General features: G+C 43.1%; 1 protein-coding gene across 2 annotated transcripts in view; it reads left to right on the forward strand.

The window, feature by feature from the left end:
* CDK4 (cyclin dependent kinase 4) overlaps window positions 1–27,782 on the forward strand; it is a 78,962-nt gene that overhangs the window by 30,736 nt on the left and 20,444 nt on the right. For both annotated transcript variants that reach the window (XM_033938278.1, XM_033938277.1), the window contains exons 3-4: window positions 21,938–22,073; window positions 26,883–27,050. In XM_033938278.1, coding sequence (XP_033794169.1) covers window positions 21,938–22,073; window positions 26,883–27,050 — 304 coding nt within the window. The remainder of the gene's footprint in view (window positions 1–21,937; window positions 22,074–26,882; window positions 27,051–27,782) is intronic.

Below are 27,782 nucleotides of genomic sequence, written 5' to 3' on the forward strand. Positions count from 1 at the left end.
CATTCTGAAGCGGAAGAATAGTCTCTGCCTGACAGCAGACCCAGAACCTCTAGAGCAGGGGTGTCAAACTCAATCACATAAGGGGCCAAAATCTAAAACTTAGGCTAAGTCGTAGGCCAAATTTTTTATTGAAGTTATTTAGGGGTCCTTTTATTAAGGTACGCTAACCGATTTAGCGCACGCTAAATATGCACCTTATGGAGCGAAAAATATGGTAGCTGTTTTCCATCATAGGTTGTTGTCGCCGCCTCCTCCTCCCATCTCTGCAACCGAGCATGCAGTGCCCAATAAGGTTTTCTGCTATTAACACGTAAGCTAAGAGAGAAATTGCCTGCATTTGTGACAAAGGGATATTATCTAGTTACCAAGTCTCTTCTTCATGGTACTAGGTGAACTTCTCACTTGAGAAGCAGGCAGGGAGATTAAAAAAAAACCAACCTTTGGCTGATGTAGTACTCCTGCAAATGGCAATTTGGGGTGTTTTGTTTTTTTAGGCATGCTTTCTTTCCAGACTTGAGTCTGACACATTTTACAGTTCTCTGCTTTTGGAGTGTGGATGGCTACAGCTCAGATCAGGGGAACAAGACTGCCTTAAAAGAAAAATCTAAGAATAAGCTTGAGAAGGAGCAGCATTGTAAAAAAAAAAAAGTATACCGGTAATTGAGCAAATGGAAATAGAGAGAAGTTAAGTGGGAGAGCTAGGGATTGAAATTGAGGCACAGAAAGGCAAAACAACTAGCCAGCGATTTGAATGCTGCAGGCTGTGGTCTGTCCTTGCTGTTGCAACTACTGACTGTTTCTTTCTTTGTGGTGGTTAGCGTTTGTAGGCAGGGCTGGGGATTACCAAAATGTTGCTGAAAGGAATTTGCAGAATTTCCATCCGGAAGGGACTTAATTTGCTCTCAGGAAATCACTGCCTGGAATTTGTAACTGTGATCCCTTCATTTCTTTAAATGAAGAACATATGGAGTTGGGGAGACAGGGGTGGAAGATAAATTGGAAGGACAGTAGTATGTGACCCGGTTGACATTGCTTTGGTGTTTGCTGTTGACTTTACACACTTGGTAAACTGATTTGATATACTACTTTTACACAATTTTAAGGTGGCTGACAAAAAGAAAGTATATAATAAACTACCACGTTGTAGAATACCAGTTAGATTGAACCTTTTTTTTCTGAAAAATCAATTATATTTCCTCTCTATTTGATTGCTTTACTTTGGCTTCCTGTCGAGCACAAGTTGTCATTTAAAATTTTTAATGATCCGACCCTGAAAAACTTTCTAGTTAGAGGCATTTCCTTCAGTTAGAGAGGTTTCCAGGTTGAGAGATCATAATCATCTTGATTTTGGTATAATTTTTTTCTATCTTAGTCTAATCAATACAAGAGAATATTGAAATTTTTTGTTTTCCTACAAAAGCCATTCAGACCTGGGACAATTTTCCTTTATCGAAGAAGAAATTGTTGTCATTTTCTAAATTTTGTAACTATCGCAAGACATACTATACTTGTTTGAAACATTTTTGATCAAGCACTAATTTTTTCCCGCATTTGTAGTGATGGTGAATATATATATTTTTTTCTATTATTAACTGTTCTGGACCTTTATTGGGGAAAGTGGTCTATATATGCTAGTTTAGATTAGAGTAGTGTATTCAGATGCAATACCTACAGCAATGTATCACAAACTGTGTGCCGCCTCAGATTCCAAGTGTGCCGTGGCACACTGAGGATGAAGAGGCGCTGGCCAGCTGACTTGCCAGAGGTTCTCAACATGCAGTACGGCACCAGCGCTGCCATCGCGTATCTCCCGGGACCCCTGTTGCCGTCACCTATCTCCTGGGACTCCTGCCTTCCTCATTTTCTCTCCCCACCCCCAGACCAGCAGCAGCTCAGTGTGCATTTAACTTCACCACACAGCTGCTGCTAGCACTAGTTTAGGTGCAGTTCCATCAGACAGGCTCGGAGCCTTTGCTAGGCCATTCTGCTTCGATGATTCAACTTCCTCTTTTGTCAGAGGTGGGCCGGCCTAGCAAAGGCTGCGTGATGGAACCGTGTCTACACTAATGCTAGCGTCAGCTGTGTGGGAAAGTTAAAAGCACAGTGAGCTGCCGCTAGTGAGAGGAGAGGTGCTGCTGGACAGGGTGGAGGGAAAGGGAAGGGAGAAGAGTTGTTGCTGGACTTGGCAGAAGGGTAGGGAAAGGAAAAGTGCTGCACACTGGAGGGAAGGGTGAGATGGTACATGGGGGAGATATCATATTAGTTGTAAATGGGGGTTGGTGGAGGGAAGGAAAGAAAATTGTTGCAGGAGGAGTGAGTGATGAGAGAGAGAAATAATCATGGGTGGAAGAGAGGGAGAAAAGGTGCATGGGGAGAGAGAATGTTGGGTTGGGGGGTGGGAAGGAGGGATGCCACTCGAGGGAAGAGGCAAGGGGAGAGAGAGAGAAAGTGTGCAGGAGGCAGAACGTATTGGACTCATGGAGAGGGCAAGATGGATGGGAAGGAGAAATGTCGCACTCAGGGTAGAGAGTGAAAAGTTGGACTCGTGGAGAGAAGTTGGTTGGGGGAGGGAAGGAGGACCGGAGGAGAAGTAGCATGCAGGACGAAGAGAGAAAGAAATGTTGGACTGGTGGAAACAAGGGGGAGCTAGAAAGGAGGAAGAGGGAGAGAAATGTTACACGGCGGGGGGGGGGGAGAGATGACTAAAGGAAGGGAGAGATACCAGACAAGGGAAGGAAGGGGAGTCTGGTAGCGCTATAGAAATAATAATAATAGTAGTAGTAGTAAAGAGAGATGCCAGATTATGGGAAGGAGAGGGAGTAAGGAGGGATGGAGAGAGATGTCAGACAATGGAAACGGGGAGAGATAGATAGGAAGGGAAGGTAAGACATGGAAAAGTAGATTTTGAGAAGAAAGCAGAAAAATGGAATGTTAAGTTAATGCCAAAGATGGATGCAACACAGAAAGTGAAGACAGAGAGGAAGGCCCTAGAAACACAGTTAAAAGCACAGACAAATAAAGTCACCAGACAACAAAGGTAGGGAAAATGATTTTTTATTTCCAATTTAGTGATTGAAATGTGTTAGTTTTGAGAATTTATATCTGCTGTGCATATTGTGTGTGTATATGAAAAATGAATGGAAAAAAATGCACTACAATTAGTAAAGGGGGTGGGATCTGGGGTGGAGCTTGGGAGGTCTGTGGTTGGACTTAGGGGGATACTTGGCTTGAAATAGTTGAGAAACACTGCTGTAGGCAATCAGCTGGTGCCAGCGCCTCCTCGCTGGCCCTCTTCCCTGCTGGCACCCCCTACTGGCATCTCAAGGCCCATCTGGAGAGCCTCTGCGCATGCACGGATGTCGACATGATGATGTCATGCATGCGTATGATGTCATCACGGCGACATCCACGCGCTTCCGGGTGCCTCAAGCCGTGGCCACTACCTTTAGTGTGCCCCGGCTCGAGAAAGTTGAGAGAGATTGACCTACAGGAAACAACAAATTTTATAAAGCCATATTTCTGTTTGGCTTGATATAAAGCATCTCTCTCTCTCTTCCCCACCCCCACTTGATGGCATCAAAACAAAGGTAAATATTTGGTTTTGTTCAGAAGCTGATTTGAAAGCCGTGATGCAAACTGAATTTCCGTGTGCAGCTCTTAAAAAAATCATACATTTGTCTAAAGTTACCCAGATAACTTAGTCAGAAAATTTTAGGGAGACTGCTTTTCCAGACTTACCAGGGTAACTTTTAACCTAATAGCACCGAGATCAGAAATTGCCATTCCAATCTGACTGATTTTCAAATTCTGTATGGGGTCAATTCTATAACTGGGAGTCATAATTTAGGTGCCTAGATCAGACATTCCGAGCACAAATTCTGTAATCAAATCTGGATGCCTAGATTCCGTTATAGAATGCTAGTAAAAAAAATCAGCATCCTCTGACCGATGCTCAAAATTATTAACAGGCCTGGAATGGCTCTTGGATGGTTAAATAGCCTTTTAGAACCTAAATTTGGATATTCAGTATGAGAACCAGTTATCTCCTGCAGAATATCTGTGTTTAGCTGCTAGCAGCTAACTGGCTATACTGTATGACATAACCGGTTTGCCAAGATCCCCAGAAAGAGTAAGTCAAATAGCTTTAAAGCGCAATGCTGTCCAACAAAAAAACAGGAAAATTGCTGATTCCATGAAAGGAAAACAGCTTCCCAAATGAGAACCAAAAATGTCCATAAGGATTTCCTCCCCTCTACTTGGGCAAACTGTGTTAACATCAAGGCATTAAAAGCTCCAAATTTTGTTTTGTGTTTTGTTTTTATTTCCTGTTTATGTACAAATATCTTTTTTTTTTTTTTTAATTTCCAATTTTAAAAAACAAAAGGCCTTGGTCTGCCATTCCTCCAAGATCTTCAGCTTGAGATCTGGTAGATACCACTCATCACCCAACCAGAGTTCACATCCAAGTTCTGTCCTCCTTCAGCTTCCCCACCAGTTGGCAATATCTGAAGAAGTCTTAAAGCTAAGAATTCCAGGACACAGGAAAGATCAGAAGGCCCTAGAGAGCTTATGGGACAGTGTCTATCAAGATGCTGTGCTCAACCTCTAGATTGCAGCTCTGACATGTCGCATCCCACACTTCTTTGCTGTCACTATAAGGACATACAGAACGGGTTGGCTGCAAGCCTTGGGCTTCCACAACTGTTTTGCTAATCTCTGTGTAGATGTGAATCTGTCACAAAAATATGAAACACATTTTCTCTTATTAAGAGATTCTTCCACACATAGTCCAAGGGCTCTCCACCCCCACCAGTCTGCACTGTTAAGAAGAGAGCAGCAAACCAGTTAGAACCCCCCCCCCCCACAACCCTTCACACATCTCCATTATTCCCAAAGGAGGTTCCAGCCTTACTCGCATACTACACAATAGTACCAGCCTGTACAACTTTGTCAACAGCATCAGAAACCTTGAGAGGAAAACCTATACACAGTTTTTGATAATCTGCTGCTAGGGGACAGATTCAGTTCTTCAAAGAGGTGTGGTATTCCATCACCTCGAACGAGTGGGTATTCAAGACTATATTACTAGGGTACAAGATAAACATCTCCAGACTTTGCCTAACACTGATGAATGTCAAGTCCTCCATGATTCCTTTCCACCGTATCAATATTCTAGACTTAAAACTAGAATCTTTCACAAGAGCTCATTCTGTAGAGTTTGTACTCTTGCCAAATTCTACTCCCCGATAGAAAGTCAGGAGGACTTCAGCCGATCCTCAGCTTTATGAGAACACAACAAATTGTTCCTCATCACTGTGCACTAGCCAAAACAAATATGGTTCCCCAGACTATTCAGTGTCATCTGCCCTGTCAGTCCCACTATAGCAGCACCCAATTTTACTGACCCAGCAAGTGAGTCAACTCCTACATCCCACCTTAAGTTATCATTAATTGAACAGCTGACTTTTCAATCCCTTTAAACATCTTTCACATCATTATGACCTTCCAGAAGACAGTCCACAAAGATATCAATCTAAAAGGAAAAGATTTGCACAACTGTATAGAGAGAACCAATTATCCATTGCTTGTTTTTTGGTTTTTTTTTGTTGTGGTCTAATATTTATACTCCATCTCAAATCCTAGGGCTCCAAGCCACTTCAGTGTTTATATATTTTGGCCACGGCAGTATGTCATCGCCACGGCAGTACATCATCACAACTTCAGTTCCCCTGGTTCCAGTAGCCCCTGGTTTCACATTTTGATGTCTTCTGAACATCAGTGTGCCTCTCACACCCAATCTCTCCACCACATTCTTCAGAGCCTTTTTTGAGGCATTAGGCAATGTGTCCCTCAAGCACCTCGCATGAAAAACTGTTCCTTACAATGACGTACAGTCAGTGAGCACCAGTCCTTGTTGCACTAACTAATTAGATTCCAAACTGTTGATTTCTGCTGTAATCAAAGCAGCCTTTCCTCCCTGAGATGGATCTCAATTCATCACTAATCTCCAAACATATCTCCGTACTGGGCATCTGTAGAACACCAACTTTGTCCTCCTGTCCATACCTTCACTGGACACTAATGTCCTGATACATTATTACAAGTGGACAGTGACCAAGAAAAAATATCTGGGTGTCATTGTAGAGAATACAATGAAACCTTTGCCTGATGGGTGGCAGCAACCAAAAAAAGCAAACAAGATGCTAGAAATTATTAAAAAAGGGATGGTAATTTTTAGATTAATAAGTAAGGATAATTAGAAAGATAAGAACATAAGAATTGCCACTGCTGAGTCAGACCAGTGGTCCATCATGCCCAGCAGTCCGCTCACGCGGCGGCCCTCTGGTCTAAGACCAGCACCCTAACTGAGATTAGCCCTACCAGCGCACGTTCTTGTTCAGCAGAAACTTGTCTAACTTTGTCTTGAATCCTTGGAGGGTGTTTTCCCCTATAACAGCCTCTGGAAGAGCATTCCAGCTTTCTACCACTCTCTGGGTGAAGAAGAACTTCCTTACGTTTGTATGGAATCTATCCCCTTTCAACTTTAGAGAGTGCCCTCTTGTTCTCCCTACTTTGGAGAGGATGAACAACCTGTCCTTATCTACTAAGTCTATTTCCTTCAGTACCTTGAATGTTTCGATCATGTCCCCTGTCAATCTCCTCTGTTCGAGGGAGAAGAGGCCCAGTTTCTCTAATCTTTTGCTGTACGGCAGCTCCTCCAGCCCCTTAACCATCTTAGTCGCTCTTCTCTGGACCCTTTCGAGTAGTACCATGTCCTTCTTCATGTACGACAACCAGTGCTGGACGCAGTACTCCAGGTGAGGGCGTACCATGGCCCGGTACAGCGGCATGATAACTTTCTCTGATCTGTTCGTGATCCCCTTCTTTATCATTCCTAGCATTCTGTTTGCCCTTTTTGCTGCCGCCGCACATTGTGTGGACGGCTTCATCGACTTGTCGATCAGAACTCCCAAGTCCCTTTCCTGGGAGGTCTCTCCAAGTACCGCCCCGGACATCCTGTATTCGTGCATGAGATTTTTGTTACCGACATGCATCACTTTACACTTATCCACGTTGAACTTCATTTGCCATGTCGATGGCCATTCCTCAACCTTGATTATGTCACATTGCAGATCTTCGCAATCCCCCTGCGTCTTTACTACTCTGAATAACTTCGTATCATCCGCAAATTTAATCACCTCGCTCGTCGTACCTATGTCCAGATCATTTATAAAAATGTTAGAGCACGGGTCCTAGCACCGAGCCCTGCGACACCCCACTGGTGACGCTCTTCCAGTCCGAGTATTATCCATTTACCCCCACTCTCTGTTTCCTATGCTCCAGCCAGTTTTTAATCCACGTGAGTATTTCACCCTCAATTCCATGGCTTGCAATTTTCCGAAGTAGTTGTTCATGCCGTACCTTGTTGAACGCCTTCTGAAAATCCAGATATACAATGTCGACCGGATCGCCCTTGTCTATCTGTCTGTTTACTCCCTCAAAGAAGTGCAGCAAGTTCGTCAAACACGATCTGCCTTTGCTAAAACCGTGCTGACTGGTCCTCATCAGCCCATGTCCGTCAAGGTGATCAATGATGCTGTCCTTTATCAGTGACTCTACCATCTTTCCCGGTACTGAGGTCAGACTCACCGGTCTGTAGTTCCCTGGATCTCCCCTCAAACTTTCTTGAAGATCGGTGTAACATTCGCCACCTTCCAGTCTTCCGGAATCTTTCCCGATTTGATTGACAGATTGGCTATTAGTTGAAGCAGTTCAGCTATGGTCCCTTTCAGTTCCTTGATGACCCTTGGATGGATGCCATCCGGTCCCGGGGATTTATCGCTATTAAGCCTATCAATCTGCCTAAATACCTCTTCTAGACTGACAGTCAATCCTGTCAGCTTTCCATCTTCGTTTCCAGCATATAGCCTGATGGGTTCCGGTATGCTGTGTACATCTTCTTCGGTAAATACAGATGCAAAAAATGTGTTCAGTTTGTCGGCGATTGCTTTGTCCTCCTTTAGTGCTCCCTTTATTCCATGGTCATCCAACGGTCCCACCACTTCCTTTGCGGGTCATTTCCCCTTAATATATTTAAAGAACGGCTTGAATTTCTTCGCCTCTTTTTTTTTTTTTTCCTCGTAGTCTCTTTTGGCCTTATGGCACCTGCGTTGATGTTGTTTGTGCTTGTTCCAGTTTTTATCCATTTTTGACCTTTTCCATTTCTTAAATTAAGTTTTCTTGTCTCTGATCGCTTCCTTTACCTGTACAGTGAGCCACGCTGGTTCTTTGTTATTTTTCCTCTTGGATCCCTTGTTGATATATTATCAGCTTGAAAAGGGTATTAAATGGTCTACATCTGTCAGATAGATGTATATGATAGATTTTATGCAATAAGCTTAGAATATAGGTTTCATTGAATATGATCACATTTAAGGGGTTTTAAAAATCTTTTAATTATATGGATTGATTAATTTTTATAATATAGAAGAAATAGTAAAGTAAGATGCCTGGGGGTGGGGTGAGGTTGCTAGTCTGATATTATGTCTTCAAGTTACCGTAATATAAGAAGAAAAGAGATATGTGAAGGAATAGGGAAGGGTTTTTGGGATTTGAGAAATATAATATTTAAGAAATCAAGGGAAGGGAGGGAGGTTCCACATAGTAATTTAAGGGAATTGAGTTATGCACAGAAGAATTACAATAAGATGAAATATTTGATTGAGTTCATGTGTTCTGCAAGAAAATATTTTAATGGAGCTTAAATTATTTTCGTTAAATATTAATGGCCTCAACCATCTAATTAAAAGGAAGAAAACACTTTTGTTTTTAAAACAGCAGAATGTAGATATATGTTATATGCAGGAGACTCATCTATCAGCTTTAGAATCCAAAAAATTAGCAGGAGATTGGGAAAAGCATTGCTTTTATGCCCCATCTGTGAAGAAAAAAGCAGGTATAACAATATTGGTGAATAAAAAATGCAATGCTATGTTCAAGTTGATTGCTGCTGATCCTTAGGAAGGTGGTTACACATAGACATGAGCCTGGGAAATACTACAATGGCGCTTTTCAATGCATATGCACCTAATTCGAACCAAATGGAATTTTTTAAATCTAATATAGTTGTGGCAGGGGATTTTAATGCTGTTATAGATCCTTTAATGGTAAAAAAAACCTAGCAGAATTATGAAATCATTAGGATTAGATAACTTGATACAAAACTATGATTTGAAATATATATGGTGAATATTTCATTTTAATGACTGGAATTTTCGTTTTGCTCCCATGTTCACCAATCTTTCAAGAATAGACTATATATTTGTTTCTAATTCATTAGTTCAACAAGTAACACAAGCCTCCATACATCCAATTATTTTGTCTGATCATGGAGGGGTATGGATTAAAATTAAAATAAGTGATCAAGATAATAGATCTGTATGGAGATTTGATAATACATTGCTTGTTGAACCAAATTTCATTGAAGAAGTTCAGTCAAAAATAAATGATTATTTTCAAATTAATAATACAGAAGATATCTCCTTGGAAATTTTATGGGATGCTTTTAAGGCAACCATGAGAGGTCAAATTATTTCTTTTTCGGCATATATTAAAAAGCAAATTAAAAACTAATTTTCCATTTTGGAACAAGATATAAAGATATTGGAATCAAAATTGATTGATAAATGGGAATATTCTACACTACAGGATCTCTTGAAAGCTAAAGGGAAATATAACGAGATTTCTTCTAAAATGATAAGGAAAGACTTATTTTCTCAACAGGCTTTGTATTATGGAAATTCAAATAAGGCAGGAAGATTATTGGCAAACTATCTAAAAGCAAAAAAACGGAAAACAAAAATAGTGGCGATAAAGGATGAAAAAGGGAATACTCATTCTCAAACGGATCCTATTCTAAAATAATTTTTAAATTTTTACAAATTTCTTCTGACCCTTATTTTGACAAAGAAAAGGATGGACTAGAATTTTTAAATTTAATTAAGGGACCAAAAATTCCTGAGCATATAAAAGAAAGTTTAGAAAAGCCAATATCACTAAAAGAATTGCAAACAGCATTGAAATCCCTTAGAGCTGGATCCGCTCCAGGTGGAGATGGTTTCACGGTAGAGTTTTATAAAGCATTTTAAAATATCCTATTACCATATTTGTTAAATTTATATCAGGTTCAATTTACTAAAGGTTGCATTATAGGTACTATGGCAGAATCATTAACTATAGTTTTGCCGAAGCCAAATAAGATCTCACATTGGTTTCAAATTACAGGTCTATTTCCTTAATTAATGTAGATGGAAAACTTTTAGCTAAAACATTGGCTATACGCTTGTCTAAAGCTCTCCCCTTTATTATTGGTATGCACCAAACAGGATTCGTTGTTCAGAGACATTCCTCTAATAACACCAGATTGGCTTTTCATATGTTAAATTTAACAAAAACCATGAATGATCCAGCCTTTTCTGTATCATTGGACGCGGAAAAGGCCTTTTATCGGGTAGAATGGGCCTTCATGTATCAAGCAATGGAATGGTTTGGTATAGGTTCAGGATTTATACAAATGATCCAAACATTGTATAGCTCTCCTGCTGCTAGATTGTATATTAATAATAATTTTTCAGAACATTTTAGTCTGCAGAGGGGGGCTAGACAAAGTTGTCCTTTGTCTCCTTTACTTTTTAATATTGTATTAGAACCCTTGTTATTATCTATTCAGCAAGCGAAGGGGATACAGGGTATTCCTTATTCAGATTGGGAATATAAAGTTTCTGCTTATGTTTTTTTTTTTTGTAACTGTTTATTTATAACAAGAGAGAAACATCACAGCAAAACATCAGGAATATCCAACTACAATACAGGCAGGCAATCTGCAAATCAACAAATCTCCTGATGTCTCCCCCCCACCCCCTCCCCCCCCCCTAGTGACAGCCCCCTGCTCCCCCCAAAAAACCCAAGAACACCACCAATAGGCACAATTACACCCCAACGTGAGGAAAAGTAGAAAAGTCAGAAAAGAAGTGGTCCTAAAGTCACAGACCCCCAGAAACCCCAGAAAGAGCCCCAAGAAGACACACCCCCACAAAACCCCTCCGGCCGAAGCCAATAACTCAGCTGACAACAGAACTATTCATCCCCAAACCTTCCATTGCCAGGTATCTCCCCCAAATATCGTGATATTGCTGCCATTTTCTAGTCAACAGGGCCGAGAGCCGATATTTCTCACACACCCATCCCAATTTCTCTCGCACCAGAGCCAAAGTAGGTGAAGCAGTACTGCGCCAGTGTTGAGCCACAGTCAGCCTAGCCGCTGTAAAAGCCAAGCGCACCAATCTATCCTGGGTGTCATCTACCCCTCCAGAGGGAAACCCCAACAAGGCCACCTCAGCTCTTTTCGCGAGAGGCACTTGAAGGAGAGCCCCCACATACTTAAACACCTGGCTCCAGAAGTCTTGAATGGAGGGGCAACTCCACCACATATGAAAGAATGTTCCCCGCTGCCCACATCCCCTCCAGCAGAATGCTGTGCCCGTAGCGGACATCTTGCTCAAAGTCACTGGGGTGAGATACCAGCGCACCAGCATTTTAATCGCATTCTCCACCAACATAGGGGCCACAGCTAAATGATGTATCCTATACGAAATAGTTTCCCACAGAGATGCCTCAAACACCTGCCCCAAGTCCTCTTCCCAAGCCAGTAAATACGCAGGCTTCCGGCCTTTATCCTGATGCACCCATTTATACAGCAGCGAAATGCAACCTCTACGCACTGGGGACCCCAAAAGCTGCTCAAAGTCAGAACAGCTATAAGCTGCAACATCTGCCCTTTTAGCCTTCTGCAAATAACTTTTCACTTGCAGATACGGGAAGAGGTCCTTAGAATCAAGCTGATAAAGCTTTTGGATCTCTGGAAAAGCACGAATGGACTCTCCCTCTATAAATTGGCCAAAGTACTGCAACCCTTTCCTTGCCCACCGCACAAATATCCCCCCATCTCTGCCCGGTACGAAATCAGAGGCAGTGCACAATGGTAAATGATGCAACCCCTTACTACAACCCAAGAGTTTGCCCGCCTCTCCCTTCCACACCCTCATTGTCCAATTAGTAAACGGGTTAGAAATACTTCCCAACTCCCGTGCCCCCAAGTCCCCCCACATAAGCGACCCTAGGGTTCGAGCCCCCCCCGAGCCACTCAAACCTCCCTGTTCTACCTGCACCCACAACTTCAAAGATGGCGCATGCCACTCCACTCCCGCTCGGAGTTGAGCCGCGCGGTAGTAATGCTCCAAATGGGGGAGTCCCAGACCCCCTTCCGCTTTAAACTTGAACATGGCCCATTGAGCCACCCTGGGTCGTCTACCTCCCCACACGAATCGTAAAAGGTTCCGCTGCCATCGGAGAAGATACTGTCTAGGGACCTCAATAGGTAAAACCTGAAAAAAATACAAGAACTTTGGCAGTACCAACATCCTAATAACCTCCATGCGCCCCATCCAAGACACATATAAGGAGGCCCACCGATCCATATCCCGAGCTAGGGACGCTACCAAAGGAATATAGTTAAGCTGGAATAGGGATGTCCAATCCACCCCCAACTGAATACCCAGATATCGTATAGGGCCCTTGACCCAGCGAAAGGGCACCACCCTCTGAATACCCGGAATATCCACTACCGGGACAGATATATTAAGGATCTCTGTTTTTGTCATATTGGCTTTAAAGCCTGATAAAGCCCCATAGTCTGTCATAAGATCCTGAAGGGATCTAAGGGATTCCGCCGAGCCCTCCACAATTGCTAAAATATCGTCAGCAAATAAGGACAATTTATGCTCACCCCCTTGAACCCGTACGCCCTTCACCCCAGAGGCTAGTCGGATCTTTTGCGCCAGAGGCTCAATCACCAAAGCAAAAAGCAAAGGTGAGAGCGGACAACCCTGTCTCGTTCCCCGCCTGAGCTCAAAAGGAGCAGAGTAGACCCCATTAATTTTCACACACGCCAGAGGCCCGTTATACAAAGACAGAATCCAAGACACATATCTGGCCCCCAGACCTACATGGTGAAGAACTGCCTCCATAAAACGCCAGTCCACGCGGTCAAAGGCCTTCTCGGCATCCACCGCCACCGCTACCCAAGGACCGCCACTGCGTCGGGCCTGCCAAATCAAATTCAAGACTTTGCGGATTCCATCTGCCGCCTGCCTTCCCCCTATGAATCCCACCTGATCTGGGTGAATAAGTGTCGGCATGTGAGGGGATAAACGATCAGCCAGCACTCGAGCCAGAATTTTGGTATCAATACCCAACAGTGAGATAGGCCTGTAGCTCCCACACTGAGTGGCATCCTTCCCTGGCTTTGGTAAAATCGTGATCCCAGCCAGCCGCATATAAAAGGGCAATTGGTCTCCCTCTCTCAGATTATTGTATAAACGCACCAACAACGGAGCCACCAATGTAGACATCTTCTTATAAAACAACCCCGTGAACCCATCTAAGCCCGGTGATTTCCCCGGTCTCAATTGTCTAATCACAGTATGTACCTCCTCCAGCGTAATGTCCTCATCCAGCCCCTGCGCTTCACAGGCCGTAAGGGATGCCAAGCCCAAATCCTGAAGATATTTCCCAATTTCTTCCCCCGACCCCTGACTCTCTGGCGTATAAAGCTGCTGATAGAATTCACGAAATCGTGCATGAATAGCCCCCTCAGCTGTCAATGTTTGTCCCGAGCCATCCTTAATAGCCATAATATTAGACTGCGTCTGCTGCAGGCGCAGACGATGAGCCAGCAATTTCCCCGCTCTATTACCAGATTCAAAGAACCTTAAACGAAGACGTTCAAGATTGAATTGAATCTCCTCATCCTCCATCTTCCCCAATTCCGCCCGAACTTCCCTTATCCGAATCCCAATGGGAGCTCCCCCCTGGCCCCTCTTATGTTGATCTACCAGTTGACGTAAAGTCTCTCTCAGACTCCTTTCCTTTTGCAATTGAAGCCTCTTTTTATGAGCGGCCATAGAAATAAGCTCCCCCCGCAGTACGGCCTTCAAGCTTTCCCATATAGTTATCGGCGAGTAGGAATCAACATTATTATGCTCCAAAAAGTCCTCAATAACCTGTTCCACCTTGCGGACCATCTGCGGATCTTTCAATAAACTATCATTCAATCTCCAGTAGTGATCCCCTACTCTCGAAGCTCCCCATCGCACATCCATCCAAATGGGAGCATGATCTGACCAGCCAATGTCCCCAATGGAGGACCCCATTAGTCTACCCCCCCATCCCTTATCCAGATACAGCATGTCAATTCTAGTATAGACCCCATGAACAGGGGAATAGTACGTATAATCTTTATCCATGCAATGCTGAGATCTCCACCCATCTACAATATTGAGTACGTCAACCAAGTGTTTAAGGCGTTTCCTATCGGACTTAAGCCGGTCCCCTCCAACCCCCGTGGAATCCCACCTGGGATCCATAACTAAATTAAAATCCCCTCCCACAATCACCGACCCCTTCTTAACCTGCAGTACCTTGGCCAATACCTCATCGAAAAAAGAACCCTGTTTAGAATTCGGGGCATATACATTCACCAGGGTGACTACCTCCCCGTTTATCTGCCCCACCCAAATCACCCAACGCCCCCGCTCATCCCTCCATTCCCGTTCAGGCACGATCTTAAGACGTTTAGCAAACAAAATGCCCACCCCTGCCTTTTTCCTTTCTATCCTATTAGAGGCCCAGACCCTTCCCGGATATTCTCTATACTGTACCAGCCTCTCCCCAGGACGCACAAAATGCGTTTCCTGAATGAAGCTGATATCAATACGCAGCCTTTTCAACTCCTTCAACAAAAGCTGGCGTTTACGTGGCATATTGAGGCCCTTAACATTGAAACTGCCCAATCTCAAAGAATCAGGTCCCATGACCCAAGAATCCTACCCCACACCCTGCATCTCTCTTCCCCTTCCCCCCACTCCAGATCCAAAAGCCCATGCTGTCACCTACCCATCCCCCTATCCCCACCCCCCACCAGCCCCACCCCCCTCCCAACCCTACCCACATCCACCTACTCCTCAGCCCTTCCATGACTCCGGGTGACCCCCCCCCCCGCTCATGAACCCCTCATCCATTCCCCCTCCCCTCCCCAGCCCCCCAACAAGCATTCATCCTCAGTCTCACTCCCATAGGCACCCTCTCACACTCACCCCCATGAAGAAAGCCCCTCACATCCAACCCCCATACAGTCCCAGCCACACAACTGTCCAGTCAAGGCATTGACAGTCCCAATTGTCCAAGTGCAGCCAAACAGGATCCGCCATCGTTCACTCGCCACTGCTCACTCGCCAGTGCCATTGGAAGGTCCCGCTCCGCCTCTTCCACATGGTTCCTCCACCGCTCGACCACCAACACCCGGCTTTCGGGACCTGGTCACACGCTCTCTCCAGCGAAATTTCTCTGACTGCTGGGTCCCTTGCCGGTCCGACATCAGGACCTCTCCAGTAGGGATCCCCTCCTTCCGCAACATTTTGCCAGCCTCCGCTACAGTGGTCACTTTCTTATGGACTCCGTTGATAGTGAAAAGGAGCCCAAAGGGGAACAGCCATCTATATCTGAGGTTGTTCTGCTTCAGGATCATCACGATCGGGCGAAACTCTCTCCTGCGTTGCAAAGTAATAGCAGAAAGGTCCTGAAACACCTCCACTTTATGGGTCTTCCACTCAAACGACCCCAGATCACGGGCCTTGTGCACCATCCGCTCCTTGTCTGCATAATTGTGGAGACATGCAATAATGTCCCTTGGATAGTCATCTCGCTTGGGTCCCAGTGTGCGATGAGCCCGGTCCACTTTCAAGACCCCACTGGGCTCTCCGCCGTCGTCAGCCATGGAGAAGAGAGAGTGATATATCTCCTGCACCACCATCACCGCATCTGCAAAATTCGCCGATTCTGGTACACCGCGGATGCGGACATTATTCCGGCGGGACCGGTTCTCCAAATCCTCCACCCGGTGGTAACAGTCCTGCCAGTCCTTTTGGGCTGCCTCAAATGCCCCACTCAAATTTTGTACCACCTCCTCCTGCTCCCCCATTCTCCTTTCAGTCTCCTCCACTCTCCCCATGAGGTCGGCTATGTCCTTCTTGATTTCTTTCACTGCATCCCGGATTTTCCCTTTGACTCCAGCAACTTCCTGCTTAATGTCGCAGACCCATTGCTGGAGGTCTGCTTTAGTCACAGCTGCGGAAGATGATTCCATTCTCCGCAGTCTCGGAGAAGACCCCCTCTCCGACTCTTCATCGGACCCGCTCTCCCCGGACTCACGCTGGGACGCGCACGAGGCTCCACGCGACTGACGCAGGCCGCTCTTTTCTGGCGCCTTCTCGTGCGGTCTCCCTTCGTCGGGTTTCTTTTTAGACGGCATATTCTGATGCCGCTCCGCTGCACTCGCACCGCGCACCGAGTACCCCGCTCACTACCGCGGCTTGCCTGCTCCTGATCGGGGGAACGTTCGCTCGGGGATCAGAGCTCCGGCTCTAACCCGCCATTCAGGGTGGTGACGTCACCGGAAGTCCTAGTTTCTGCTTATGTTGATGATATATTGCTTCATTTGAGAAATCCAGAAACAACCATTCTAAGTTTATTAGAATTGATAAAAAATTTGGAAAATTCTCAGGATACAAGATAAATTGGAGTAAATCAGAAGTTCTTCCACTTAGTGTCCATTGTACAAAAGTTTTATTTGAAACATTCCCTTTTCTATGGAAAGAGGATGGAATAAAATATTTAGGCATTTGGATAAAAAATACGTTGGATGAAACAATGAAAGTAAATGAAAATTTTTTATTACAGAAGGTAACAGAAATGTGTGAGCAATGGAATCCTTTACATCTTTCTTGGTGGGGGAGAGTTCAAACTATTAAAATGATGATTTTGCCTGTGGTTTGTTATCAAACGGGTATGTTACCAGTTTTTTTTACAAAATTTATTTAGCTGGGCAAAAAGGCTAGAATTGCTTTAGTATCTCTACAAAAACCAATTACAGAGGGTGGGGTAAATTTTCCAAACTTTTATAGGTATCACTAAGCCTATATTATGCGCCAGGGTATGTATTGGATACTCCCAGAGCCTGTTGATTGGTTATGGTTGGAATGGCGCCTCATATTTCGTAAATGAAAATTTTTTATTACAGAAGGTAACAGAAATGTGTGAGCAATGGAATCCTTTACATCTTTCTTGGTGGGGGAGAGTTCAAACTATTAAAATGATGATTTTGCCTGTGGTTTGTTATCAAACGGGTATGTTACCAGTTTTTTTTACAAAATTTATTTAGCTGGGCAAAAAGGCTAGAATTGCTTTAGTATCTCTACAAAAACCAATTACAGAGGGTGGGGTAAATTTTCCAAACTTTTATAGGTATCACTAAGCCTATATTATGCGCCAGGGTATGTATTGGATACTCCCAGAGCCTGTTGATTGGTTATGGTTGGAATGGCGCCTCATATTTCCTCTGCGATTATGCCATGTATTTAGTATTATTTGTAGACACATGGAAAACAATAAGATATGTGAATAATTTATCACCTATTCCAATTCACAAATCAACAAATCAAACTATATGGCTGAACTCCAAGATTCAGATTGGCGGATTTAAGGTCATCTTGAAGCATTGGATGATTGCAGGTATACGTGTATTAGAAGATGTTATTTTAATGGTGAATTGCTTGAGTTTTCACAGTTGCAACCAGTGTTCCCTCTAAGCTGCGCTGGCGTGCGCTGGCGCACAAAATATTACATCCAGCGCACAAGTTTCACGTCACAGCGCACGGCGGGCAGGGCGGCGAGAGGAGAATCGGGCGAGTTGGCTCATAACTTGCTGGCGCCCGATATTTGTAGCGCACAGCGAAAAAAATTTTGCTCACAACACCCGCCCGCTTAGAGGGAGCACTGGTTGCAACATAAATATGGCTTCAACAAATCACAAAGTTTTAGATGGATGCAACTGAACCAGGCCATTCAGGCAGGGTTCCCTGAATGGAAAAATCTTAATGATCAATATAGCTTGAAGTTCTTAAGCTTTCAGGTGGACTTACTGGGACATCAGGCCGCTCAGTGGTACAAATTAATATCTGGATTTATGAATAAAAAAACAAAGACTGGTCTTAGAGACATTTGGAGCATTGAGATTAAGCATCAAATTACTGTGTCTCAATTTTCTGTTGCATAGAGCATTCTGGACCCCTGTTCGTTTACAAAAATTAGATTGCTCTAAGTCTGATAGATGTTGGCATTGTCATCTTGAAGCTTTAGATCATTTATTGTTCTATTGTCCATTTATTATGGATTTTTGGAAGTCAATTTGGGGCCAAATTAATAGTTTATTAGAAAATCATATGGCATTATCGTATGATACAGTATTATTTGGCATGTCTATGAGGGCTAAGAGCCAAATATCTTCCAAAAATAATAAACTCTTACTTATTCTAACAGGAGTCGCCATACAACAAATAACATGTAATTGGAAAAATTGGAATAGATTAAACTACAGTTTTTGGTGGAATTCAGTGTGTCATATTTATAAAATGGAAAGAACATTAGCTATTCAGAAAGAAAATTTTAATAAATTTCAAGATATGTGGGGGCCATTAACAAATTATTGCAATGAATAAGTATTATTTTCCCTGATTTGTACAATTGAAAGAATGGAGTAGGGGGGAGGGGGGACTTTCTTATTATGGTATAAGTGTTAAGAGATGTTGAAGGGAAGGGAGGGAAAGGGTTAATTCTATTTAATATGAAGAATTGTAGAATTCAAGTGATGTATTTAAGTCAAAATTGTTGATACTTTTTGTTGCACTAGATGTAAGTTATAAAAATTAATAAAGAATTATAAAAAAGAAAAAGGGATTGTTAACAAAGACTAAGAATGTTTTATAATGCCTCTATCACTCCATGGTGTGACCTCACCTGGAGTATTGCATTCAGTTCTGATCGCCTTATCTCAAAAAAGATATAGCAGAACCAAGATGATAAAGGGGATGGAACTCCTTGTATGAGGAAAGACTGAAAAGATTAAGGCTCTTCAGCTTAGTACAGGTGGATCGTTTTGGTTTTGTGTTGGTTTGTTTTTTTTTTATTCCATCAAAAATTACAAAGACTAGGGGACACTTGAAGTTGCAGGAAAAGGAGGAAATATTTTTGTACTTGGAGAATAGTTCAGCTGTTTAACGCATTGCCAGAAGTTGTGGTAAGAGCGGTTAATGTAGCTGGTTTTAAGAAAGGTTTGGACAATTTCCTGGAAGAAAAGTCCATAGTGTGCTATTGAGATGAGTATGGGAGAAGCCACTGCTTGCCCTGGATTGGTAGCCTGGAATTTTGCTACTTTTTTGGGTTTTTGCCAGGTACTAGTGACCTGGATTGGCCACCATGAGGATGGGCTACTTGGCTAGATGGACCGTTGGTCTGATCCAGTGAGACTGTTCTTATAACCTCTTCACACAGCAAATAAGCAGTTTTATCTAGTCTCCCTACAATCTCTGCACCAGGAAATAGGGTTGGGTCTGGCATAGTCCATGTCTTTTTAAAAAGCTGAATAATTTGAGAGAGCAAAAAAAAATACTCCTTTTTCGTTGATCAAGGAAGAAGTGAAGACTGAATGGAGACCACTACCTAGAATCCCCACTGTTCCATAGCAGACAAAATGGCTTTGGTCAGACAGAATAGAATAAATCTTGGCCAAAAAATTTTTTTTTTCACTTTTTACTGTTTCTCAAAATGATGTGCCTCTGAGTGGATAGCAGTGCGGCTTTGCTTCAGGAATCATGTTTGCTCCCAGTGATCCATCTGTTAACGAGACTGAGATCATGAAGAAGGGACTCTTATGTGACTGTATAGTGTAGTAGCACAATATACCTGTTTAGCAGCAATGAGGCATTACAGGGCTTTTCTCCCCCCCCCCCCCCCCCCCCCCCACCCAGTGTGACTGAATTTTGGATTTTAGATACAATTCAACTATGGGACGTTTAGTGACTTGGCAAAGGTCGCAAGCAGTGCTGTGGAGTCAGTAGATAAATCCTTCAACTCCGACTCCTCAGTTTCTGCTACCCATGACTCCGACTCCAGGTACCCAAAATGTCTCAGACTCCAACTCTTGACTCCACAGCCCTGGTCACAAGGAGCATAGGTAGAGGCAGAATTTGAACTCTGGCTGGTTAGCAAAGTTTTCTGGGGTCACTTAAATCTGCCTCGGAAAACTTGCTCCCAGTCTGAACCACATTGTTTGGTTTTTGCTGTTTTGTCTTCTCCACTTTTTGCTTGTTTGCTGTGGCTTTTACTGTGCTGAGTTTGTGAACCCCATGGTATGATCTGTATTAAAGCATAATTTCTTATCAGGGTTTAGAGTAGGATCCAGTTGTGGTTTGCGTGTAGAGAATCCCACTAAATAGGCAACACTGACCAAAAGGATCTGTTTTATTTATTGTTTCAACAGTATGTGAATCCTTCATGCAGTTACTGGTGGCACCTCTTGAGCAGCAATAACTTCAAATGTTGCCTGTAACTATTGGTCATTCTTTCACATTGCCTGTGAGGAATTTTGGCCTATTACTCCATTTTGAGGGCTTCCTTATATCAACAGCTTGGTGCAGGTTCTGTAGGGTTTAGTCTTAGCCAATCAAAAAACAGTCTATTCAGCTTTCCTGTGGAAGAGTAACTTAAATGTTTAGGGTTACTTATCTTGGCTACAACACATTGTTTAGTTTCAGCCCTTAGACAGGTGACCTGACATTCTTCTCTAGAATTTTTCTGTTGTGAAGCAGAGTTTGCGACTCGGTCATTGGTGGCAAGCCACCCAGGAACTGATGCAGCAAAAACAGCCCCACACCTTGATACCCTATTTCTCACCATCTACCGAAAACTTTGGTGGCAGTTATTGATCTCTTTTCCCTGCAGGTTTGCTGTTTGTTGGATTCTGCACAGCAGATCAAATAGTTGAAACTGAATACATTTGTTAACAGAACAACCATAAAATACTCTCTACAAGTCCAACATGGCCATGTTTTGTCCCCCTTAGGAGCTGCATTAGGGGCTTAAGTAATGACCAGTGATTTGTGGCAATATTCACACACCTATCTGGTGTATATAAAGATGCTTACATTCAGTAGTGCATTTCACAACAAGCTATCTCGAGGTTTAACTTTTGTTCGAATAAACCATTCCTCTCTGCTGTTAGTTCCTGCTGCTTCCTTGTTCAGCACTCTTTCCATCTAGAGTTGGCTAACTCCCTATATTTTGCTTGTTCTGCCCTTCAATCTCTCCAGCCCCTCCAGAATTTTGTCATCTGCGTTCCCTGTCATACTTCTACTCTATGGCAGGCTTGTCCAAGTTTCCATCCTTGAGGGCCACAACCAGACCAGATTTCCACGATATTCCCAATAAGCATGCATGACTTGAGTTTTTAATTTTGTGGCAGTGGCGTGCATGCAAATCTTTGTATGTATGTATGTTTGTATATATGTTTAGCAAGAATATCCTGAAAATCTGGCCTGGTTGTGTCCCTGCAGGACTGAATTTGGACAAGCTCTCTCTACAGTTTCCTCTCATTTATCTCACCCTGACTCCTTTTTTTTTTTTTAATACTCCGCACTCTCATGTGTACCTCCTTTCTTGTCCAAACTGTTTTAAGCAGACTTCCTTTTGTTCCCAACTCCTTTCTCTGGAATAAGCTGTCTTCTAACACTAACATTACCTCATCACTAGTGCTTTTCAATTCTGGACTGAAAGATCTTTCACCTACCCTGTGCCTATTTCTTCATTCTGCTCTCGTTTATACCCTTTTCCGATTCGGTACATGCCTTTGTAAGGATGCCGTTTTAAAATATGCTGAATACAGAAATTTCTAATCTTTCAAGATCTGATTACCTTTCTGCTCCTCCAGATTAATGGATGTGTGTGCCACAGCCAGAACGGACCGTGAAACCAAAGTAACACTGGTGTTTGAACATGTGGATCAGGACCTTAAGACATACCTGCACGAAGCACCTTCTCCTGGGTTGCCTTTGGAGACAATTAAGGTATGGGAGACATATCTCAGCTGGGCCTCGTGTACAGTGGCTGCTTTTTAACCAGGAAGTCTGAAATAAGTTCAAACTGAGAACTAACTTGTATTGGTTCCACATATTCTGATTCAATCAATAAATGCTTTCTTTGGTCTAGACTTGCTGTTTGACACCGGGGGCAAGTTTTCACATTTAATTTCACAATAACCAGCTCCACCAAGGCAACTCATTTAATCCCCGAATGTCTAATACTGGCATAGTGTGTCTGAGTCAAATCCCAGGATTCCTTGACTACAACGGGGCAATAATACATATTGAGAGTAGTTTTGAAGTGTGAATGAAACTGGATTTGAAACCAGATTAACCAATCCAGAATTGAACATTGCTATTACCCAACTCAGGAGGAAAAGCATTTAAGGAGACTTCTGTAAGGGCCACCTGACTTTTAAGATGTTATTTATGTGCACTGATTTCTAGACTAGGTGCATCTATGTGCGTAAATGATTTGCAATTCCGTGTGTAGGTACTATAAACAGTATGCTTAAGTAACATAGCACACAACTGTGTGTTTGGAGGGGGGAGAGGCACATATGCATCGCCTAGTGCCATATGCAACAATACTGTCAGTTGTGTGCACTTAGTCATACCCTCTTAGACCTGCCATTGATGACTGCATGCCTTCCTATAGGCACACCAAAGTGGATTTACACTGTGACTTAGGCTAACTCCTGGGCTGTTACAGAAGTAGTGCTAAGTGCACCACTTCACAGAATTGGCACCCTTGTACGTGAAAACAGCACTTTGAATACATTTCATACTGGTGTGAGCTAGATTTCTTTGTATATCTGTGGCTGTTGGGGGAGAGGGGAAAGGTGCTAGTCAGTAATCTGGCTAAATGTCGTTGACCAGGCTAATTGGAGGCACTATTCAGATAGTAGCTTTACAGACCAAACTACTTGAATATTGCCACAACTTGGCACTATGCAGGTGGTGGAACAAATGGGAGGCAGAGATCTGTGACACTATGACAGCAGCAGACCACAAAAAAAATAAAAATAACTTGCCTGAAGCAGGAATATATTCTAACGTGGGTGATGTCATGTATGGACACTACTAAGTGCATTGTCACTTTAAATCTTTAGGCAGTGCCTATACCATGTATATACCAGGTGCCTTCCCGCCCGATGTTGGCTTCAGGACCATCAGTTCAGTAACAAAGCTAAGAAGCAAACTAGGGGAGGTGAGCAAGTTATGAAAATATTATGCCCACTTGTCCTACGGAGAGCACCTGCTACTGGTAAGTGCTTGCTTACAGGTAAGTATCTTTGCTTTCTCTGAGGACAAGCAGGCATCATAATGTCATTTGCGGTATTCCCAGGTTTCCAGGATCATGACAGTGGACAAGGATAATGGATATATAAATATGAGCCTGACGGATCCCAAGGCGGTTGGAGGGAAAATTGGCACTGAGGAAGTAAAAAGATTCTGCAGAACTGTCCAGAAGATTGATATGGAGGGTTTGATCATGGTGAGACCATACTCATTGAGTATGGAGGCCATCCAGATGAGCACCCCGTCCTAACATCAAGACATCTATGGTTAAAAAAAGTTTTTGGTGGCAGGGGGTAGAAGGGAAGACCTTGAGTGAGATTGTGAGGAATCATCAGCCACTGGAGAGAGTGACGGAGATCTGAGATGACTTGGATTGGAGCTGGCAGATGTCCCATGGCTTGAGACCATTGGGTTGACAGGGTCCATTGTGGAACTCTGATGTGTAGATGTGCCAATGGCGCACCATCGATGCCATGTGACCAAGAAGGTATAACATCTGGCGTGTGGAAATGTGTTGAATGGTGGAGACTAACATAGATGAATGAGAGTGTTTATATTCTCTGCTTTGGTACAAAAGCTTGGCCCTGAGTAGTATCCAAGAGAGCTCCTATGAACTCACATTGTGTCTGAGAAGGGTGCAGATGTGATTTTTGGTAGTTTTAACAGCAAACCCAACCAGCTCCAGGAGACTGACTGTTGCGTTTCAAGTTTATTATGACTTAATATACCGCTTTATACCAAAGTGGTTTACATTGTACAAATTTTTTTTAAAAACAGAGAACAGGACATACATATACAAATTTGAATTGGCAAGACAAGGTACAGGAGGAAAAGGGGGAGGGTTATAATTTTTTTAAATAAAAATGAGAAGGTAATGGAAAGAACGATATGGAGAAGGGGAAGATTTGAGTGAACCATTTGTCTAAATCTCAATTAAAGAGAGAGGTTTTAAGGTTAGATATAAATGATTAGAATTAGTTTTCAGTCTTAGCGCTATGGGGAGGGCATTCCATAGTGTGGGAGCAACTACATAATAAATGGTTTTGCGTGTTGTCATAAAATAACGAATGGATGGAACTGTAAGAAGATGTTGCTGAGACGATTGTAGTGTACATGAGGTTCGTATGGGATCAGAAGTCTGTGACAAACGAGGGAGAGTTGATGGCCTGCTGAGCTGTTTGTGATGAAGAAGCCTTGATCAACCAGTCGTCCGAGTAGGGAAATATGTGAAACCCCCCCATGTGCTACCTTTACAACTAAGCACTTTGTGAAGACATGAGGGGCCAAAACTAATCCAAAGGGCAAGTCTTTTGTATTGGAAAATTCAAGATCCAATGCAAAAGCAAAGATACTTTCTATGAGCAGGTAGGTTGACAGCTGGATGGAAGGAAAGTGGTTCTCGGTGCATCAATGCTTACTGTGCATTGAGAAAGTCGACATTTGGGAGGATGCAGTGCCATGCCTTGAAGGGAAAGAATGTTACTACTTAGCTTTCTTATGTGCCGCTTGCCTCGATGTGTGAGGCATAAATGAAGAGGTTATAAGAGTCTTGTCTCTGTAAGGAGCCTGACACTGGATGCAGTATTGATGCACTTGGTGTCAATGTCAACATCTGAGTCATAGGAGGCTTGGTGTTTGGTTCCGAGTCCCCCACCATGCTCAGTGCAGGTGCCGACATGGTACCGAAAAGTTTTTCAAACTGAAATTTAGAGCTGTCAAAGGCAAAGACAAAGGTCACAGCGAATGTCCCAATGTTTAGGACCTGGACATTGGACACACCAATTTATGTGGGTCAGAGCCTGAAATGGTCTGATTTACATTAAACATTTCTTAAAGCTACTTGGTGCCCTCATGGAGGAGAAAACAGCCAACACTAAATCAAAAGGCTCAATGGCCCAGTGAGGTTGAGAGGTAGGATGTTGAAAATGGTCAGTGCTCCCGGGAGAGAAAAAAGGGCTTGGAGTGGTCCAAGGGCCAACAAATGAACTAAAGTCAGGTAGAATACTGGAACACGATAAAAACAAGAAAGTGTTAGGAAAATACTGAAAAAATAAATATGGGCAGGCACATAGAAAGAAGGCAAAAGTTAGATGTGCTGAAGAGAAAAGTTAAGATGCAGCTGCTCAGTTCCGTGGAAAACAAAGACTACTGGTCCTGTGAGCCAATGTTGGGCAGGAAGGCACCAGTATATGTGTGGTAAGGACATTGCCTAAAGATTTAAAGTGACAGTGCACTTGGTAGTGTCCATACTTGGTTTTGTGGATGATGTTGCCCACATGTGAGAATATTATGCCTGCTCATCCTCAAAGAAACACAAAGCCATAGAAAAAGTGGAAACGTGTTTTGTTTTTAAATTCTTTATTTAGTATAGAAATCACTGCACACAATCAGCGTTACAACAGGCAATAAGAAACATACAAAACAACCCCCCCCCCCCCCATTGCCCCATGCTGTAGACAAGCAACCTTCAATATGCCATGTTGATTTCAGTGGTTACTTTCTGGATTGCGGACTTGGTGGGGGGGGGGGATTTGTGATTTAGTGGAAACTTTTAATGCACAATGAAAGCACTGTCCAATGAGGCCATGTTTTGCCTCGCTGCATCGGGGGCAGCTAGAGAGGGAAGGAACAAAATATGGTTTCCCTTTAGCAAAATATGAAAAGGCAACTAGCTTGCAATTGGCATGGAATTGCAATTGACATGGAATCTCCAAACAAAGCAAATGAGCTTGTTTGCACAGTAAAGCTTTTGTGCTTTCACTTCTACCATTGCTTTGCGTGTGTTTGGTGGTCTGCTGCTATCATTGCTTTTATGCAGGTGGTGCAAGAAACTTATCTGGATAATAGAAACATAAAGTATGACGGCAGAAAAGGGCCGTCGGCCAAACAAGTCTGCCCACTCGAAGAACCCTCCCTCTAAGAATTTCCACTCCGAGAACCCTTCCTCAACAAGAACCCTCTTTTTAAGCATTTCCCCGGAGCGAACCTACATGTTTATCCCATCGTCCCTTGAAGTCGAGTGCGTTACTGGCCTCAACTACCTGACGTGGAAGACCATTCCATCGATCAACCACTCTTTCGGTGAAGAAGTATTTCCTGATGTCACCATGAAATCTCCCACCCTTGAGTTTGAGCGGGCCCCGTAAGGAAGAAGATATTTTCTTCCACCTCATTACGGCCCATAAGATATTTGAATGTCTCTATCATGTCACCCCTTTCTGGCAATATTGAGTCGGCAAAAAGGCTGTTCTAAGATATCCAGATAAACTTGTGTTGCAAACCCACATAAGTATTCAATGCTGACCACTATCTGAATATAAAGATATTTAGTTGGAGTGGAAACAAAAATAATAACGATAGGTTAAATGAGAGCCACAATATAGTGTCAAAACTAATGCAAAGGGCAAGTCTTTTGTATTGGAAAAGTCAAGATCCACACTGGTATTTGGTTCTTTCCCTGCACACCTAATGTTTTATTTTCTGATTTGGCAGGACTTAATGCGGCAGTTTCTTAGCGGCCTGGACTTCCTGCATTCTAACTGCATTGTGCACCGTGACCTGAAACCTGAGAATATCCTAGTGACAAGCAATGGGCAAGTCAAGCTGGCAGACTTTGGGTTGGCACGGATGTACAGCTGCCAGATGGCCCTCACACCTGTGGTACAGTATTAGTGTTTATAATTGTCAGTAGGGGTAGGCTATGGACTGTAAAGGCACTGTTATTTATCATTGCATGGTAATACCCTAGACAGAAAAACTACTTATTCCTTGTTTCTTGAGTAAATGGAATTTTTTGTTTGCATTGCTTGTTAGTCCCTCAATATGGATGCTTTCTGACCTTGAATCCATGTTGCATAAAGCAGAGGTTCCAACCCAATCAGGTTTTCAGGATATTCACAGTGAATATATATGAAAAAAATTAGCTTGCAGTACCTCCATTGTATGTAAATCATATCTTATTCATATTCATGATAGGTATTCTGAAAACCTGATTGGCTGGATGAATCTTGGAGATTGGGTTGAAAACCACTGCTTTGAAGTCAGGCTCTGAAAATAAGCCACCCCAGTTTATTTTTTAAACTAATTTGGCCTGTATACATGTCATACTTCCCTCTCTAAATGTTTAAAAATCAGTGGCTAACTGGTAAAAACAATACGAGATTTTTTTATTTTTTTCTCTCAAGCGATGACATCGCTGAGTAGTGACCTCGTCAGTGTCTGATGTCACATCTGCTGCTTTGCATTCTATTGCAGTGACTTCTGCCCCTCTCCTTCCTTTCCCAGAGGGGATCTGTAAACATTAAGCTTGTATGCTGCAGCTGGAAGTTATTGGGAAGCTTTCCAGCCTTGTGCTGGCAGGGATGTTACTCCACACCCCTTCTGCATTTTTAA

The sequence above is a fragment of the Geotrypetes seraphini genome, chromosome 3 (assembly GCF_902459505.1).
Source record: "Geotrypetes seraphini chromosome 3, aGeoSer1.1, whole genome shotgun sequence".
NCBI lineage: Eukaryota > Metazoa > Chordata > Amphibia > Gymnophiona > Dermophiidae > Geotrypetes > Geotrypetes seraphini.